General features: G+C 37.7%; 1 protein-coding gene across 3 annotated transcripts in view; it reads right to left on the bottom strand.

The window, feature by feature from the left end:
* Positions 1 to 20,325, bottom strand: part of LOC111873152 (actin-interacting protein 1) — a 53,083-nt gene that overhangs the window by 22,524 nt on the left and 10,234 nt on the right. For all 3 annotated transcript variants that reach the window (XM_023867616.2, XM_023867618.2, XM_023867617.2), the window contains exons 5-9: positions 11,489 to 11,669; positions 8,952 to 9,107; positions 7,320 to 7,448; positions 6,521 to 6,625; positions 4,948 to 5,050 (exon numbers count right to left, since the gene is read on the bottom strand). In XM_023867616.2, coding sequence (XP_023723384.1) covers positions 4,948 to 5,050; positions 6,521 to 6,625; positions 7,320 to 7,448; positions 8,952 to 9,107; positions 11,489 to 11,669 — 674 coding nt within the window. The remainder of the gene's footprint in view (positions 1 to 4,947; positions 5,051 to 6,520; positions 6,626 to 7,319; positions 7,449 to 8,951; positions 9,108 to 11,488; positions 11,670 to 20,325) is intronic.

Below are 20,325 nucleotides of genomic sequence, written 5' to 3'. Positions count from 1 at the left end.
AATTACCTCGGTTGATAGAATCCATGCTTTCGTCATGACCATGGAGGGCAAGTTGCCACTATCCTAAATGGCAGATGATATCAATCAAGCGTTTCATTATTTCTCTATTTTCTTTCACATTTTCATTATGCTGTAGTATCGTCAGACACTTTTGACCGTCAAGTAGACAGTCAATTCGAGATTTCCGAACATATCAAGTTGCACTGTTGAAATAATATGAGTCTGAGAGTTCTCATGTCATTTCAATGCTTTATGAAGTTTGTTGATATCACCAAACCCAGTCTTGTTCCATGCATTTTTTCATTGAGAAACAATAGGCATGGCCAACAAAATAATTTTCCTATATTATGGCAACTGGATAGCCACTCTGTTTTAGAGTACTGCTCCAAATTAAATTTCCTCACACATAATTTGGTTTGTGCTTTAAGTTTCTGCAACTTGCATGTCAGTTGTCCCCTTTCTATAATTATTTTCTTTTCAAAAAAGTCCCTGCTCTTAAAGCCCCGTTTTAAAAGGCTTTCAAATGCACAGTCACAGTCAAATTGTCTGCCAGCATTCATTTTAGCTGTGCCCTGTGTGTGTAGTCTAATCACTCCCCTGCCACTTGTACCACAATATCACACTTGCTTCCCTTAAACGTGGCCAGCTTCTTTCTGATGTGTCAAAATACGATCACAAATACAATCATACGGCATCTGAATATGCACTTACAATATTTTAATAAAACTTAATGTTACCTATAACACCCAACAAGACTGAAATCACACATAAACAGTTAATTTTCACATAACCATTGAAAGAACACATTCCTTCGCTTCTATATCACAGGCCTAGCCAGCAATCTGAAATTTGCTTCCCTGACAACTTCAGGTGAGACAAAGTCATACGAAGATTAATGAAGGGAAACTGGTCCCTCCCCCCAAACAGGGGAAGGGAGGAGGTGGGGGGAGGCATGTGGCCTTGAGCATCACCACCCACTAAAATGTTCAGAACAGAACATGACAATATTCACATCCTTATTTTTCAAATTGAATTATTTACATATGACTTCTTTTCTTTTTGTTTTTTTCAACTGTGGAAGCAATGCTTACCTTGCTTCCATGCACAGCACACCACTGCTTCTTTGGTGCATGTGGTAAGCAGAGTGGCCAAGTTCATGCCACGACTGGTGAAATGCAACCATATGGTGAAGGTACGTCATTACAACAAGAAGGTTCTGTGCTTATGGTTATGTGCCCATTCAGAACTGGGACCAATCCCTTGCTGTACAGGTCAAAGGGTAGGCATCAGATGAAAAGAGACACCAAAAACCAAAAACTGATGCCGGAAGCAGCATCTTGAAGCACAGAGCAAATGATGCCCAAGATGGTTCAAGTTCGTATAGCAACAGGCGTGACCAGAGTGGTTTGAATGGCTGTTGTACTGCAATGTGGAAAGCAAATGGAAAAACTACCACATTATCACTTTTCCTGGATAGTCTCTTTCCAAAAACAGAGATACCATGTATGCGAGATGTTTCATCTGGAGACAAAAAAAAAGAGGAGGGGAGGATAGAAGTGACCAGAAGACGTAAGAAGATGCTAGATGACCTTGGGGACAGAAGAGGATATACAGTAAAACTCGGTTATAGCAACATCGGTTTCTGCGACACCTTGTCTATTGCGTCAAATATTCAATGGTACGAACTAATTCCTCATAAAGCAACTGTTTTTATACCTTGCTTAGTACGACATGCACAAATGCATCAACCTCGTATGTAACGTCATTTTCATTCCTGAATTTCTCTGATATCGTGGGAAAGTTCGAAGTGTCTGCCCACCCTCACTTTCTCTACTTGCTGACGTGACTGTCCTGGAAGAATACGACCGCGGGCTGCAAGAGGAGCGTGGGTTTTATGCGAAAACAAGGGTGTGGGGTGGGACTGCGTGAATAGTGCAAGAGGACGCGGCAGGTTGTTAACTGCATTCCTTTCCTAGAATCTCGTCTAACAGGACCTCACATTGTCTACTTACCCTATAGTGTTCCTGCCTAAACCCAGAGAAGTGCAGTAGCGAAAACATGGCAATGAAAAGGAAAGTTTTAAGCATTGAAGAGAAAGTTAAAGTGATTCGTGAAATATTGTGTGTATTGTCAGTGAAAAGCGCTGTAATATGTCTTTGATATTACACATTTGGGCAATTCCACGTTAATGTTACGTTAGTCTGTACTTAACTACGTATTTCACTAAAAAATGCAACATTTTAACTCGGTTTTTGGTAGATTTTTACATGACTAACATAAGGCTACTGTGGAAGTGCCCATTTCGGTTACAACAACATTCATTTATAACGACACTATTTTTAGGTCCCTTTGATGACGTTATAACCAAGTTCTACTGTATTTATTTGATGGAGAAAGTTTGTGATTGCATTAAGTGGAGGAACTGTTTTGGAAGAGACTGTGGAACTGTCGTCTGACAGATTACTGATGAATGAATGTTTAATTCTTCACTGTGAAAAAATATTTAAATATGGATTCTATAGACCGCAAAAATGAAGAAACATTTCTCAGTGAAGCTTTATATCATATCCGATACTCTGTATTCAGTTTATTATCTAGCACTCTCAAGACGACAAACACCACTGTAAATATACGACCTCTGCACTTGTAATTTTTTTGTTAAACATATTTCAGATTAACAGGAGATACAGGTGGATAAGAATTTGCTCAAATATAACTGAGCTTCACGGAGATGTCAATTCCAACAGCTGTATACATTGGCGGCATTGCTGTCATAATCATTACAAATAGAGTAACCAACTTGGCTTCCTACACTGTACAAATCTGTATATGTTTTAACCCTGAGATAGTGATCTGTTGGTTTTGGGAACAGATACCAACAGAAATCTACTTCATTTCAGATTACAGCACTTATATATGATACTACTGAACTGGCCTATGTGGACACATTTAAGGCACTTGATTTGAAGAAAACCTCCCAAATATTTATAAACTAACCCATTCAATAAAAAATGAGAACTACACCTCCCATTCTCAAATGTTACCAGCACTTGCATAATAGCAATAATGCATTGAAGAGAAGAGGCTTCACTCATTGTGGGAGTAGTTTATACAATGATCAGAATGTGACAGAACTGCCTGTTATGTGTTAAGGCCAAAAGTTTGTTTCTATGGAAACCCGCCCACAAATATACACAAGTCTCTTATGTTAACACTTCATGGACCGGTGATTTAAATATATGAATCACCCTGGGGACTGGCATTTTTAAACATACTACCCTAACTTGTGCACTGTTCACTTTAAAAATTAATATAAAATCTCCTAATTAATTTTTTGAGCTAAAATTTTTGGAGAACACTTACCAATGCTCCTAGAAGTGCTTGAGGGTGATATTTCTGGAAACATTCCTCTTTGTGAAGTGGCATTACACAGAACTTGCAAATGTAGACATACTCCTTTTTTTGTGAACTGCGCAAACACGGCACTGCCTAGAAGTATTCTTCCCCTTGGAATGTTCACTTTTCACAATTTTCACGAGGGTATTTTTCCGCATATCACTCAAGTTTCGCCCTGGGGGGTCCACATGAGGCCTTCGTGGGGTCGGAGTTGATGGGCCCGGTTGTACTAAGTCTTTGTGTGATCCTGGTTCTGCCGCCACCATCTGGACTGTAGCCGAGGCCTTTGCCACATTCATCAGAAATGCTTTGTATTTCAATTTTGAATCAGGGTTTAGATTTTTTTTAGATTTTTTGCTGTCCCCGCAATGTTACTACACGCAATGTTATTACCCGCATTATCGTCGGAGCTACTGTCACTTTTACTGTCTGTGGCCACAATTCTTTGTTATCCCCCATCACTGTCGCTGTCTGAATGACAATTAATCCATTACTACGCATCTCACAAGGCAGGTCAGCTAGGTCATTGGAGGAGAATTTGTCCTTGATCCATTCTCCCCACTAGCTACTGGCTGATACACACAGCTTGAAGAAGGCAAAGCATTTTCCTTTATAGTCGGTTAAGTAAACAGCGATGTCAAGTTACTGACTGATAACTGAACATTCCAGAGTCTTATCATGCATCTGCAGGCAGTTGCGTGCAATGTAGGTGGCGCCAGAGAGATGTATAGTGTGTTGCAACTTATCGTGTTCTAAAAGCCTGTTAACACGCAAACGGTCCGCCACGTTTAAAAGCGAAAAACCTTTTAAAGGGTGCACAGTCCGAAAAGTGTTAAGGTAGCCAAGGTTCACCACAGTACAAAGTGGAGAAATATGGTTTCCATTCATTATGACAGGGAAATGTTTTTAATATTAAGCTTAATATAGTGCAGATGGAGTTGTGTGAAATTTAAAGTGGAATAATTCTGAAGAATTTAATAGCACTGACAGGCAGTGGTGGTAATGCTAAAGTGAGGCTGTTTGACTCACCTTAAGTAGCTATGTTATGTGTTACATTCTGAACCAACAGTTCCTGGAGAGTGTCTGCAAATGCCGTATGAAATCCTATATATGGAATCTATAGAATTTCATAAAGTATTTGCACATTCAACATAATCGCTGCCTCAGGAGGATGAAAACCAAAAGGATAGTTAGATACTAAAGGTTTCCTGCTACAGTTCACACAGCAAGTTTCCACAATTTTCTTTCAAGAATTCAAATGCTGAAGTTTTCAACTGCTTTATTACCTTAATTCTGTATTAAGTTTTTGTATTTCACCAGTTAGCAGGACATGCTTGTTAATAAAACTAACATAGACATTTCAGTGGATGAATGACAATGAAATACACAAAGTAACACTGCCTTTAACTGCAATTAACAGGTTTCCAACATGAAAAAACTGGAAGGAAAACAATATAAATTAGGAAACCGCAAGGATGGACAAAAAGTTAGTGGTGTCACATGGGAATTTGCAAGTATGTATGCATATTGCAACTGATTTTTCTTATTCACCTGTTTCAGAATCCCAGTGGGAGATGAAGCCATCATGTGAGCCTGTGTAGATTTTTTTCCGATCTGGACTCAGACAGAGAACAGTGATTGGCTTGTTGTGACCCTGGCAACATGCACCAATGTTGTGTCAAACAATCATGTGCACACAAATCTAGCAATTCCCAACTGTCCTGTAACCATCTGTTAGTTGTAGCAACTGCATATCTTTTGTGCTTTAATCAATATCTGAGTCTTAGTCTTTTAAAGTGACAGCTTATAAATCATCCTATCAGCAGCAAAGGCTAAAATTTTCAGGATATACAAATATATAAATTTTAAAATCCAATATTCTCATTATATGTAAGTTTGAACAATTTTTATTTTAAAACTTAAAAAAGGCCAGTCTTATCATGCAACATAAATCAGGATAATCTCTTATTGCTTTCATAAAATCCAATATTCTCATTATAAGTAAGTTTGAACAATTTTTATTTTAAAACTTAAAAAAGGCCAGTCTTACCATGCAATACAAATCAGGATAATCTCTTATTGCTTTCACAATCTAAAAGAGAACTGGACAGTATGATTCTTGGCTCTGGTGGCTATTTCTCAAAAATAATTCATCACACTAGAAAATGTACATAATACAACATGCTTATTTCACTGAGATCTGCATATGTTACCTGCAAACCTTCTTTAATCTGGTGGACTTCACATTAGGCAAGCATTCAACATTATACTCGTACGTAGGCCTCCAAGAGATGAAGTGAAGCTCCATCCATATAAAACAGCTATGGTTATACAGCTACTTGTGCTCATTCTCTAGCTCAGTTTTAACACTCCTACACACAGGTTCTGAACCATGCAAAAGTATAGACAAAACTGCCGCTGTATATGTCAGAATGCAGGCTTTCATTCTAGTACACAGAAATAGTGACAGTTTGCACAGTTTCAATTTGTTGGCAGGAAAAAAGCACAAATGAACATGAAGAAACTCAAGCTGTAGCCTCAGGTAAGTCTTTTAAGTGAATCAATTAAAAACTGGTCACAAACAAATTAATTAAATCTTGTAAGCCAAATAATTAAAGCATACAACTTCATTATGATCCTACAAAATAAGATATATATATACACACATAAAACATTTCTAGACTTAGGATCTTTAAAAAAGACAAAATGGAAATTGGAGGAAGGGGAGATTGGAAATGTACTATTTTTAATCCAGTGGTTATAGTATCAGAGTGTGCTATATGACAAAATTCAAAATGCTTTCACATCTTGACAAAAACTGAAAGCATACATAGTGGAACCCCAATTTAAGATTTTCCCCCATTTACTGTTCATTTTTTGGGTCCCTGCAAAAGTCCCAGATACACAAACATAAATTACTCCATTTTAGTGTTTCTTGATTTAGGATTTTACTTGCATTTAGTAGAGAAAATTCAGTCCCTACAAAATACAAAAATACAGATAAAGTTTTTCTGTGAAAGAATCAGACTTTATTTCTAATGGGTCAGGGCTGAAATGTGGGCTTCATTACCTAAAGTGCCATTAAATGCATAGCACTAACAGGAAAATTTAACATTTGAATTACCTTTAGTATTCGTATATGCTTATTAGGATTGCTGACATCAAGATAATTGATGAAGCCACTAAGTGACACTGACAGCAGATACTGGCCCTGCCATAAGCACGAAACCTGCAATAAAAGAACACATAATTAAGTAAGATCTAAAAGTTTGTGACAATGGTACACTAGTACAAATATTATGTTTCTAGACATCCATCATCCTGTTTTTATCTAAAACACCATCCTTTTTATATTTCAAAATACAACTTTCCAGAGCCTGGATTCTGTCTCTGTCTTCATGTAAAACCTACTCAGGTGGGACCAATCGATAGAGCTAGTCCCTTCCTCTGGAGATTAGGGCCAAATCGATGGAGCTAATCCATGTCTCTAAGTAGGTTTCACCTGAAGATGGAGACAGAATCCTACAGGACCTGCAGCAAACCACAAAAATTCTCAGTCAGGATGCCAGTCACCAGATTGAAATTTGAACCAAACAGCTCTCACACTTTAGAGATGTGCTGCCACTACACCATATTTTGTATCAGAGTTGGTTGGTTCAAGAAAAGCATGAACACATAGCAAACAACCATGGGCAAAAAAACAACTACAACATTGTAAAGCGGTGAAAAATATAAGTGCACAGGAAAAGTCTTTGAAGACTGTCGTAAGATTTTCTCATATACCAGTATTAAATTCAAAACTTTTATCATCTTGGCTATTGCTCTGGGGAGGAATGATTCCTTTTCTCAGTTAACTTAAGCCTTTTATGTTACTTCCAAAAGACTTGTATTTCTAGCATTCATCAATTCTGACATCAGTTTACCTGCTGGTCTTCCACCTGACTACCCATCACAAACTCTGTTATCACAGATCTTGTTTCTACATCCCACAACTTGCAAGTCTTATCACCTGATGCAGTGAGGACTTGAGTGCCATCTGGTTTCCAGGCAACCTGTAATGCATGAGAAAATTCTTATATTCACCTGAGGAAGAACTAGGCAAATCATGGAGGAAACATGAAAAGCATACAACATTTTGGTCAAAGTATTACATGGAAAGACTTCAGAGACCTAGGTATGGATGAGAGCATAATTCTAAAAGCAGGCAAAAAATGGATCTTAGACAAACAGGTTGTCAAGAAATGAACTAGATGATGCTGAACTCCAAAGTTTCATAGTGGAGAGTTTTCTTTACTGTCTTAATAAATGTCAACTGCCGTTTGGTGTTTTCCTGCACTCAAATTTGATAGATTTTATGCTGAATCATAATAAGATTAGTAATCACATAAAATATTTCATGAAAACCGTATGCTGTTCCAGTGAGTATGCCATCTTGATCACTGTTGCTTCATGACACTGCCACCAGTGTGAAATTTAAACTGAAGTGTCTTTTCAGAAAGACCCCACATGATGATTGGAGGAAGGAATAGGTTTTCACATTATATATGCCTGTGGGTGTATGAAGACAATCTGGAAGGATTTGAGGATTTTGTGTGCAATGACAATTACCTCCAAGCAACATTGGTGTTTCTAGTAGGTAGTTCCTGTGGTAGGGATTGGCAGTCAGAAGGGTTCATAATGATAAATTAAGTGGAAACTTTAGTCAGAAAGAACTGAGACATGATTAAGATCTGGACAATGAATTGGGAAGGAATGGGGAAAAGAAATAGTTGTGGCCTACCTCAAGATACCCAAGACAAGATGAAAACTAATTACTTTAAAATTAAAAATCAGGCATATTATCACTGAAACAATCTGTTCTATTCATAAACTGTTGATCAGACTTTGTCAGAGGAAATGTGAAGCAAAAGAAAGTAAAAGAAGGAGTTCAATTAATTTCATGCTTCTGTGCCATACATCTGTCCTGCAGATTCTGACTCCAAGAACATAATTATAAATTCTAAGGCAAAGAAAAAAAGAGGGCTATGAACTAGCAGTCATCTGTAGGAATGACAACAAATACTGAAAACGAACAAAGATAAAGAGTCTCAGTAAATGATGCAGTGCAAATCGTACACATCATGACATAGCAATCAAGCAAATTGGCTCAATTGGTAATGCTTCTGACTTGTGTTCGGGAGGTACCTAGTTTGAATTTTGGCCATTACACTTGAAAATCCTGAGGTATTTTCCTCATACCCTTTATTCAGATGTTGGAACAGGAACTCAAATTAAGCTACAATTGCTTCCATCCTCATTTTTCCAATTCATTATTCACTAATCATCCTATCAGTTGATGCTACACAGTCTAAGCCAATGATTCTCAACCGCTGGGCCATGGCCCAGTACTGAGCCCTGGTGTCAATTATACCAAGCCCTTGTCTTGTAGAAAAAAGAATCTACCTGCCCGCGATCTGACCAAGGTTAAGAACCCCTGGTCTAAGCTACTAACACTGCTGTTAAATGAGCCATAAATAAATAGTAAAATAAATTGGCATTTTCTGTTTTATACTTACAGCATATACACCACCTTTATGGGCAGGTGATCCTATTTCTCCAATCAGGTCAGCTGATGAACCATCATAAATAAATACTTTTCCATCAAATCCAGCTGAAGCAAAATGACACCCACTCGGTGAATATCTCACAGCTTGCACAAATCTTGTATGATCCTATGAAAGTTATAAAATATGTAAGAAAAATGAGGAAGTAATGTTGAATACCATAAGGATAAACCGTTTATTGTAACATCATGAATTTGGTTAATTCCTAACACATTATTGACTGAAAACCTATAAAGTATCACCCTCCTTCACTCTGACATACTTCAATGTGAGCATTTTTCTTTCAATAAGAAGAACTGCAAAAATGTATTCATAGAAAAATAAAGCAACTCCTCCTCCAACACTCACCTGAAAGTAGTGCTGAGGTCAAGAAATTGTGTATCTATACATCCACTACCCCACATGCCTTCATGGCGTAGTGCGTATGCTTAATTAGTTAAGCACAGGGAAAATTTTACCTTTACCTTTACCTCCTCCAACATCTTTGCTTATACATTCAGAAACTGTTGTGGCATATGTTACCACATGATCTGTTTACATATAGCACAATGAAGAATGAGGAATCCAGATGTAACAGACATAACTATGCATTAGAACACTACTGCCTGTATTCTATTTCTCACACTTCTGCTGTCAATACCATATATGCATTCACTGTTATTTGCATGTTGTTTACTTACAGCTAGACAACAATAACAACAGCAATGCTCTTTTCTGGAAAGAAAGGTATCACTACTCAGTCATGGACAGATATGATTACTCATTTTTTTAAAGTCTTTAAAAAAATAAATAAGCAAAAAATTGGAACTCAAGTTAAAATACAATGTTTATCCTTATTTTTCCCCGAATTTTCATTTTTTATAACAGGCTTTATTTTTTTTGTTTCGTGAGAGGGGAGTGCTAGAACAATGCACCATGGCATACTACTGGAAAAAAAAGCCCTGATCAGGAATAATCATGGAGCTTCAATATGTATATCTTCTCTCCTTAAAACAATGGCAGATTTTGTTCTTATTAATCCAGAACATTTCATCTTAATATTAACTTTATCCACTGCAATATGTGAAGGCTTGATTTGTAGATTTTTACATCAACCTGCAGGCTGTGATATTAAGTGTATCAAACATTCAGATTTCTGTACTTAGTTCAGCTTCAGAAAGAGGACTGTCACCACTTGTTCCAAATCATGTGTTTGATATCGTCAAGAGATACATATTTACTTATGTTCTGAAGAATTTTAAAATACATTCATAAAAAGAAATTATGAAAAAACATCAAATTTTACTATCCAAGAATACCACAAAATAGATTCAACCAATGAACAACGTCTTATAAAGAACAAATGCTTAGAGAAATGATGTCTACCAATTACTGTACCTTAAATGCTATATCAAAATAGTTTCCTGAACTGATACAACCTTCAAGAGAGGGGCCATTTAAATTCCCATAATGGCAGCAGGCCAGAGTTAATTTAAATGTCCGCCATTGTAGAGTATTAAAAATTGTAAGCATGTTACTGAAAATGCTGTGATTTCTACAATTTCTACAATAAACAAACGAAATAAACACTGCTTTTATCTAGAAAGAATGTGGAATCAGATATTGTAATTTACAGATTTTAAAATCTGTAAAAATTGTTACACTGATTCCAAAAAATTTTTCCCCCAATTTCAAGCGTCTGTCCACAAATATGCATACAGTTCCTGCACAAAACGTTTCTGCAGTATAAATGCATGCTGCTGATATCCTGTCTTACTATGTCCTATCTGACAAAAGGGGTGGAAGTTTATGTTTGTATTGCACATTCTCCAGTCACGTTGGAACCTTTCTGTATGCACGAGTGTGGGCGAAGTCTTATCGTACTTTGTCCTTCAGAAATTCTGTGTATATCTCGCACTAGCCACACAGAGATACTGTTCTCGGAATAGCCCCATATTGCCCCCTTGCTTCCTCGCCACTTTCAGAGTCATCAGCACAGCATTCTGAATCGGTGTCATTTATCAGCGGCCTCTCAATTTCGGCTTCTTCCATGCGAAATGGGGCCATGGTGGATAGTTGAAATTGCAGTATTTTATAAGCGTTACGATTAGAGGAGGCCACTCAACATCACTGGCCGACTTCCTCTAATATGAGACTGAGGTGTTGTGTGTGCTCTTCGCGTGGGAAACAGAGTTACATCCGGACAAAGTGCATGAATTGCGACGTCGGACTCTGCATTCAGTTAGATGACACAGGAGGGAAGACTGTCAACTTATAAAGCGGGTGCCCAAAAATAATGTAAGTAGAACAAGATTTCTATCTTAAAATTAGATTTTAAAACACTGTACGCACGCGTGGACTGCGCATACCCATACGGTGTCGCACGGCCACTCGGCTACATTTTAAAGGTGTCCATACGGTGCCGCTAGACTCTTAAAGGATAATGAACAGCCTGACACATATACGCACAGATATAATTTTCAGAATAACAGGAGCAAAAAGAAAAATACCTGCTTTGTCATCTTGAATTTGAATGGTGGACCTTCAAACACACCAATTGTATTGTCTTCACAACCTGTCACAATTCGGAATGGTCTTGCTGGGCGAAAATCACAAGAGTTGATTGATTTTGACTGTCCTGATATTTCACCTACAGAAGTGCCAGTCTCTGCCATAAACACATGTCCAAACCTTGCAACACAAATAACAAGGTGATGTCTGGAACTCATTCAGTTACTGCTTCTATATACTTTACATATTTCATATGAAATGAGATACAGCCAGAAAGATGTATTTCAATTTGAAGTACTATCTTTAAATATGTTCTTTGCAATTAATCTGGATAGTAATTTACAGCAATACATCAAAACATAAAACAGATCTTTTCTCATATTCTGTCAAGACACACCATACAGGATTATGTTCCAAGGAAACATTATGACTAGGTGATTTCACACATATAGGTCTATTACACAACTTCTACAGTCAGATGCTATAAAAATTATTTTAAAATTAGCATAAAGTTGAGGTTGTAGTGAACTAAAATGTACAAGAACAAAATTCAGGCAGAAATTTTAGTGTTCACCTCTCCTATAGTAAATATTATTGATATTCAGTGATATATGTGGTGAAACATGCAGACAGGGAGGCATGACCTTCACATTATGTGTTTATATTTGTATTGAGTGTAAAGAATTTACAGTTAATAACAGACAAAGAAAAAAGATCTTCTGGTGCATTACTGTAATAAAGGCTTCCTCAACTCACAAAATATGTGCAAGGGTATCCACTGATGCCTGTGGGCAGGTTGTTTGGGTGCAGACAAAAAACAAAGGAGAAAAATCAAAGTTGTCTGAGTATGCATAAGGTCATACACTAGGCTAGCACTGAGGACTTTGGAAATTGAAAGTAACAACAGACATGGGAAATACAGTTATCCCTTTTTTGCAAATTTTTGCTGGAGTGAAGCATTCTAATTCGTACCTATTTTTCACTTAATTAACTTCATTTTCACTATAACAAAAAACTTGTACACTCAACACTCGATTATCCGGGGGTGGATAAACCGGTTTGTGGCTTAACCGGGGCTTTTTTCAGGCTTATATGTTGTTTAATATTCATTCACTTTTGTTTCACATGGTGAGTTTTAACACTATTTTCGCACTTGTGTGCACTGAGCTCTGCATTTCTTGGTCCCGTTATGCTAACACAATGTTCTAGGGTAGGGGTGAAAGAATGCAAGGATTTGTGGAAAGTTTCAAGGACAGATACACCGTCCCAGTTAGTCTCTTTGTATCGATCTTCAAGTGCGTTAGCAAAATGTCAGGATGTAAAAGGAAGCGTGTTGTGTTAAGTATTCAACAGAAACTTGAAATTATCAATTAGTTGGGAAAAAGAGGTATAGTTAAACAATTAGCAATGCAATACGGTATTGGAGAACAAACTGTTCGTGATTTGAAAAAAACAAAATAATTAATTAATTTCCTTTGCTTCATCATCTAATTCAGGCAGAACGAAGAAGAGAAAAACCATGAAAAAATCAACATATGATGATCTCGACAAAGCAATGCTGATCTGGCTTAACCAACTAAGGGCACAGGAAACAACAATAACAGGAGCAGTTTGTGCTAAACAAGTTATTTTTTTTTCCAAAGCAATTGAACTACAAGGAAGTTCTGACACTTCTTCCGGTTGGCTAACACGTTTCAAGCAGCGTCATGGAACACGAGAAATTAGTAATCAAGGTGAGAAATTGTCAGGGGACTTGTCATCATCAGTTCAATTTTGCACCAATTTTGATATTTCGTGAAAAATGAAAATCTGCTACCAGAACAAATCTATAATGCCAATGAAACAGGTCTTTATTGGAAATGCTTGCCAACTAGAACTTTGGCATTTCAAACTGAAAGACAGGCTCCAGGTCACAAATCCAGTAGGGAGAGATTGACAGTCTTGTGCTGTTCTAATGAATCAGGAACACACAAACTAACACCAGTAGTTATCGGTAAAGCGAAAAGACCACGCTCTTTTAAAGGAACAGTAGCTTCAAGTCTGCCTATCCATTATTTTAACCAGAAAGTAGCTTGGATGAATAGAGCGATATTTAAAGAATGGTTTGATTTTAAATTCGTGCCTCAAGTTCGTGACCATCTAAAATCCCAAAGCCTACCTGAGAAAGCTCTGCTCCTCATAGACAATGTGCCCTCACATCCTAACGAAAGTCTCCTGAGGTCAGATGATGGAAATATTTTCCTCCTAATGTTACTGCACTTATCCAACCAATGGATCAAGAGTTATCCTAAGTATGAAGAGAATCTACAGATCAAATTTGCTACAAAACTACATCGATGAAGGCAATGATCTGACATGAAGAAAGCAGTCTTCTGGGATTTGGCACCATGTATATGTGGTGTTAACCGACGTTTCGGAGGAACGTATCGCCTCCATATCGACTGCATAGCAGTCTCCTTTTACCGGTTCTCACGGTCTCTTCGCTTGCAGATTTCTTATTTTTTCTTCTACCCTGAAGATGGAGGCGATACGTTCCTCCGAAACGTCGGTTAACACCACATATACACGGTGCCAAATCCCAGAAGACTGCTTTCTTCATAGTCACCGCCGTGAAAGCCTCTAATCTTACAATGATCTGACATGTTTCAGGAAGTCTTTTTCAATGTTAGATGCCATATACGAGATTTCAACAGCGTGGGATACAGTAAAACCATCTGTATTGAAAAATTCATGGAAGAAACTGATGCCTTTCATCACTAATGAAGATGATGAAATACATGGATTCACTGGATTCAGTGAAAATGAGATAGCCATAGAATTGACAAAATTGGCTAACCCAGTTCATGGCAGTGAAGAAGTCAATGGGGAAAATATAAGAGTGGTTTGACTGTGACTTGTGTGAGCTGGGCTTTGAAATGTTAAGCAGTGACGAAATCGTAAGTTCAGTGGGGGTGCAGCCAGAAGAGCGGGAAGAAAGTGAGAATTAGGAAGAGGTGTACAGTGCTGCTAGCAAGAAAATATCACATGGTGCTGCTCTTAATCATTTGGAATCCTTACTAGACTATCTTGAGAGTGAAGAGAACAGTTTATTAAGTGACAAGCTAATATTATGTAGGCTTCATACAAATATCGGTAAAAAGGAAAATGCTGCAAAAAAGAAAACGACAATATTAAATTTCTTTAAGTGTTAAGTGTGAATATTCGTAAAAAGTGTTGGATGTTGTTGAACAGTGTGATTGAAATAACTAATTCATACTTCAGTGTAATATAAAAAAAGTATTAAATAGGCCATGAGATGACATAAAAATGAGGTTCAATAAATTTAAATACAGGTAGGCCTATAGTATTATGAAGGTACAGTATTACAGTACTACTTTTAATAAAATTTGTCTTAACCAGGTTTTCGATTAATCGTGATTTCCATCCCCACCGTTATCCCGGATAATCGAGAGTTGAGTGTATTTGTAAGTTTGGTAAAGTACATGGGAATTTCATTTTTGTTTTATGAATATTCACCTTATGAATAGTTTTCATGGAATGAATTACCTTTGCAAATTGAGACAAATGTACAGGGAATTAGCCTATACTGCATTTAACAAATCTAATTAGCCTACACAATTTGGAAATTTCTTCCATGTGGATCTTCCTTGTCAGGAAGATACTGGCAACTTACAGGAAAGGTTAGTAGGATCTGACAAGACTATACATGGGTAACTACATGATTTTCAATTCAGGATTCAGTTTTTGTTCCATTGATGGCACTGATGGTAGGAAGATATTGTACAGCATGCAAACTTTTAGTTTCTTCTGTACTGGTATTTCAGAATTTGTTGGTTTGCTTTGATGAATTTATTTTCCACTTCCATTTCTGACTTACTTTTAGATCTTCATATACACTTCCACAATTTTTATTCAGAATTTTCCAGTTATCTCCCATTGACAAACCCTGATTGAAAGAATGCACATATACATATTGACGATGGTTGTCCATGGATTTACGTTAGCTCTTTCCAATGGACATTAACAGAACAAGAACTCTCAGTACTCCTGACTAGATCTTGTCCCAATAAGAGACAATGCTACAGGCCTGAATACTCATATTCTTATATTTCCATTCTCTTGTGTAAACCACTACAGATAATATTTATGGTTCTATTATTTTTATTGTTTGCATCCTGTTGTGTGTATTACAACAAACAAGATATTAAAACCTTTTACATGTCAGCTGTCAACTCAGCAAATGTATTGACTTCGCAGTTAAACGCAACATAAAAAAAGGATTGAATATTAGGAACATAATATTAATTGAATATAAACGCAGAACATAGTGTCACGTGATACAGTGACCAAGACACAAATTTGGATTGGCAATAGGATTTACTGGATACTTACAGGCTGTAACTACAAATAATTACTATACTGCTGCCGATTTCCACACTATAAATCACTCGACACTAAGTCATATCAGTTTATTTCCACTAGTCTTTACTTAGTAACAGCTCCCCACAATGGTTATTCCTCTGCCAAGTCTTCACTACACGTCTTCTGGTGACGAATCTTAGCACTGGAGATTATCCCATTTCCACTGCCTGCTGGTTAACACCCCACATGTGAACCCTCCATGGACTCCTGTAGCATCAACTGTCTTCAAGACAAGTCCTTGGCATGGCCCCAACAGGAAACACAGACTCTATTGTTGTAGAGGTGTTTTACCTTGTTGTTGCATAGCAACAGTCGCAGCGAGCACCACATAGAAAATGCCATTCTTCCATTGTTGCATGAATGAATGTTGTGGAAGTTACACAGCAATGGCCAATGTTTACAGAGTCAGTGCTTAGCAACAGGTCTATATGACACATTCCTCCCCCCTCCTTAAGGTTGTTCATCCCAAATAGCCTATCGGCACATCACTGCTTCTTCCTTCTGAAATTTTGCTCATGATGTCACTTTCCTGTGGCTTGGTTCCTCTATGGTGATCACTCTCCAATTGCTACCACTGCTCCCTCCTTAAGGCTGCTAAGTTCCTAGCAGATCCAGGTATAGCACTATCATCCGGCTCGTTTTATGTTTCAGAGGGGACCAACCCCTCCACAATTTCCAGTTCTTGATTTTTCATAACCCACTGGAAGTTCCGACTATTTGTTTCGCGACATTCCCTCTGAAAATCTCATATAGGGTCTTGTTGGGCGTTCTTCAACTTCCCAGATGTGACTGCTATTGTGAGCTCCACCCTCCTATGCCGTTTGTGTTTGCCCTCTCCTTCCCCAGACATAGCAGTCGTCTGTCACATAGGTCCTTTATTTGCTTGCTGCCTCATGGCTGCTGTTTTAGACCTTGGTCCTTTGCCATTTTGCATTGTAGGCTCTTCTAATGTCTATTCTCCTCCGTACGTCCTTTCTGGGTTTCTTCTGCCACAATGTCCTGATCACATCTCTTGCGATCATGTCCCCTGTGCTGTTCCACTTTTGCACTGACTGTCATCCTAACTAAGGCAACAGCATATTTACTCTGGGATCCACAATTTTCCTGATGACATTCCTCTTGCGCCATGCCACTCTTGCATGGTGGGACCCTCCTGCAGGTGGCAGCCAACTTCCTCCAGGATCCACAATCTCCTTGGGTCAGTTCTTTTGGCTCTCCACACTGTCCTGCAGCTAGTTTCTAGCCCCTATGCCACGTCTTGTCCTTCGACCAGTTTCCCTATGACATCTTCCTTTGGGACCTCCCGATGTTCCACTTCAGACTTCATGTCTTCCGTCTTTTCTTGATTAGTTTTCATCATGGCTCAGTTGCCGTTCATCATTCCTTCCATCATTTCCTTTACATCTTCTCAGTCAGCTTTGTAATGGTGTTCATGTACTCCTTTCTTTCGCCTTTCATTGTGTTCATTACTTCTTTCATTGCTTCAATATTGGTGTCCATTCTTGCCAGTAGGCGTTCCATTTCCATAAAGCGTGATATAAGTACCCGATGCAGCTGTAAATCCAATAATCTGATCGATTTAATCCCATTTGTACCACTTCTGACACCAGTTGTCACGTGACAGAGTGACTAAGACATGGGTTTGGATTCGTAATTGGATTTATTGAATACTTACAGGTTGTAATTACAAATAATTATAACATTATCGCTGATTTACACACTACAAATCACTCGACACTAAGCCTTCACGGTTTGTTATCACTAGTCTTTACTTAGTAACAGCTCTCCACAATGGCTATTCCTCTGCCGTGTCTTCACTACACATCTCCTAGTAACGACTCTTAGCAATGGAGATTATTCCACTTCCACTGCCCGTGGCTTAACACTTCACAGACGAACCCTCCACTGACTCCTGTAGAATCAATTGTCTTCAAGATAACTCCTCGGCACAGGCCCCGCAAAAAAGACAGCCTCTACTGTTGTAGAGGCATATTTACCTCATCGTTGCATAGGAACAGTTGTGGCACGGACCACAGAGAAAATGCCGTTCTTCTATTCTTGCATGTGTGAATGTCGTGGACGTTACCTAGCAAATGGCCGATGTTTACAGAGTCACTGCTTAGCAGGGTTTATATGCCACAATAGTAACACCAGAGAACGAATCATTTCTGCAAATAATAGAAGAAATTAGACAGAAACTAATAAGAAGACCACATTTTTGAGCCCAGTCTATTACAGCATGAGACATGAAGCTGTCTACTTCTTGCAACGACAAAATTATTTTAAGTTAATTTTTAATGGAAACTTGTATTTTAATATCAATGCAATTAAATAATAAGTACACATAGGATATAAATGTACATCATTTGGTATCTGTTACATATGTAAACCAGGAATATGTTTAATACCACACAAATGCAATGTCAGTAGATGCTGATGTAAGTCCATGCATTACAAGTTAATGTTTAATTCACCTTTAAGGGTTGAAACATGAAGTGTTAATTTTTAATCAATAAAAACGTTTGTTGCGTTGATGGCTGAACATGTAAAAGGTTTTAATACCTTGTTAGTTTATGTATTCATTGATATTCATTCACAAATATTATCTATAATTCTTATACCTATTTAGGGAGTGAAAAATGTTATCCTGTCATGGGATACACTTGTAAAGGTGGGGGAACTGTGGTGTGCTAGCCACAGTTGGAAGCATGCTGGGAGTAGTGAGGATATCTACCAGACTATAAAGTGAAATGTATTTTCTGAATATGTACACCTAAGTCAATCACTCCTAAAAGGTAAAGTTGTCCCTGTTAACAGGCCATGGGGGCCCACAGGGTTGTAAGACACTGAGACTGCCACATTTTCTAGACAAACAGTTCACAGATGGCTGTGAGGTTATCAACCTTATGTGTTAGCTGCCCTTTACCACCAGGAAGAATCTTTGTGCTAATTTCTGTTAGAGGCTGAGTAAACCCCAGGCTCATACTGTGGCTGGAAGGATTAGGCCAACTGAAAAATCCAATGACATCAGGAATCAAACCCACGACCTTCTAGCTTGTAGTATAGTGCCTCAACCAAACATGCTATCATGAGTCAATTACTCCTAATATTCACAAAATTATTAAGGAAAATAAGATTCTAGAAGTCACAAAGTACTAGCAGTCAAAAGTGAGGACTTGCTTATATATCAAGAAAGGATAGTGCCAGTGTTTCATTCACAGAGAGCTTCTGATTTGTTAACTGAATGGATATGTCTCAAAATTGTTTTGCTCTTAACCACCTTCATTAATTTGAATGCATGTATTAACAAAACTATACAATTCTGTAAGCAAATTAATATGTCTAAGAGAAACAGTTTTTTGTTAATTTGGTCACTTAACCAAAATTAATTTATTAATAAAAGTACAGAACTACTACTTATATGTACAGAGCCTCAGACAGAATAAACATAGTTGTATTCTGATAATTCCTAAAAAATTGAAACTATAGGCTTAGAGTACATATACAGTAAAATCTGGTTATAGCAACATCGGTTTCTGCGACACCTTGTCTATTGCAATATTATATTTAAGCATCCTGCTGCACTCTATACGATAAATTATATTATATTACAAATTCCGTCCCAAGAGCAAACAATATATTATGTGTCCTTGATCTTGTTCACCCACACTACATGTTTCGGCCTCAGACGGCCATCATCAGGTGTATAACACTCACGTCGCTGTCACACTGCACTCAGCCCAAAATTTAACATTTAAAACACTTTCCTTATTATTATCAACATCTACTTCGTTGATATCTGTCTGGATGTAGATCACTTTACACACGTTAATCCTGACGTGCCTGTAGTAGCACTATAAAATCTTTAGTTCTAATTTTAAAATCCTTTAAAATTCTTTTCTCCAAATTCCAAATTTAAAATTGTTAGGGTTACTCGCNGGGGGGAATGGGTAGTGGGGAGAGGAAGGTACCGTTAGTCTGTATAGATTTCGTGTATCGTTTGAAATATGGGATTGTGTGTTTCTATGTGTGTATCATTCATTTGTAGGCCTTTCTTACTTATTTTATATATATGGTATTTCTCTAATGTATTCAAATGTCTGCCCTTCTTTCCCGTTGTTACAACTTCCATTACCTCTGTTATTGTTCCGTGTGCATGCCCTGTATTTAGTATGTGATTTGAGTACCCGGAATTGCTATCATTATTCTTGATATCATGTATATGTTCTTTATATCTAGTGTTGAATGTTCTGCCCGTTTGCCCAATGTATTTCAAAGGGCAATCTACACATTTCATTTGGTATATGCCACTTTTATTATATTTATCTAATTGTGGTTTTCGTTTGAGTATATTTTCTATTGTGTTTCATGTGTGGAATGCTACTTTTATCTGTGTGTCTTTGAGAAGTTTTGT

Source organism: Cryptotermes secundus, unplaced genomic scaffold (assembly GCF_002891405.2).
Source record: "Cryptotermes secundus unplaced genomic scaffold, Csec_1.0 scaffold259, whole genome shotgun sequence".
Taxonomy (NCBI): Eukaryota; Metazoa; Arthropoda; class Insecta; order Blattodea; family Kalotermitidae; genus Cryptotermes; species Cryptotermes secundus.
The sequence above is the reverse complement of the archived record's forward strand: the minus strand, read 5'-3'. Positions and strand labels throughout refer to the sequence as shown.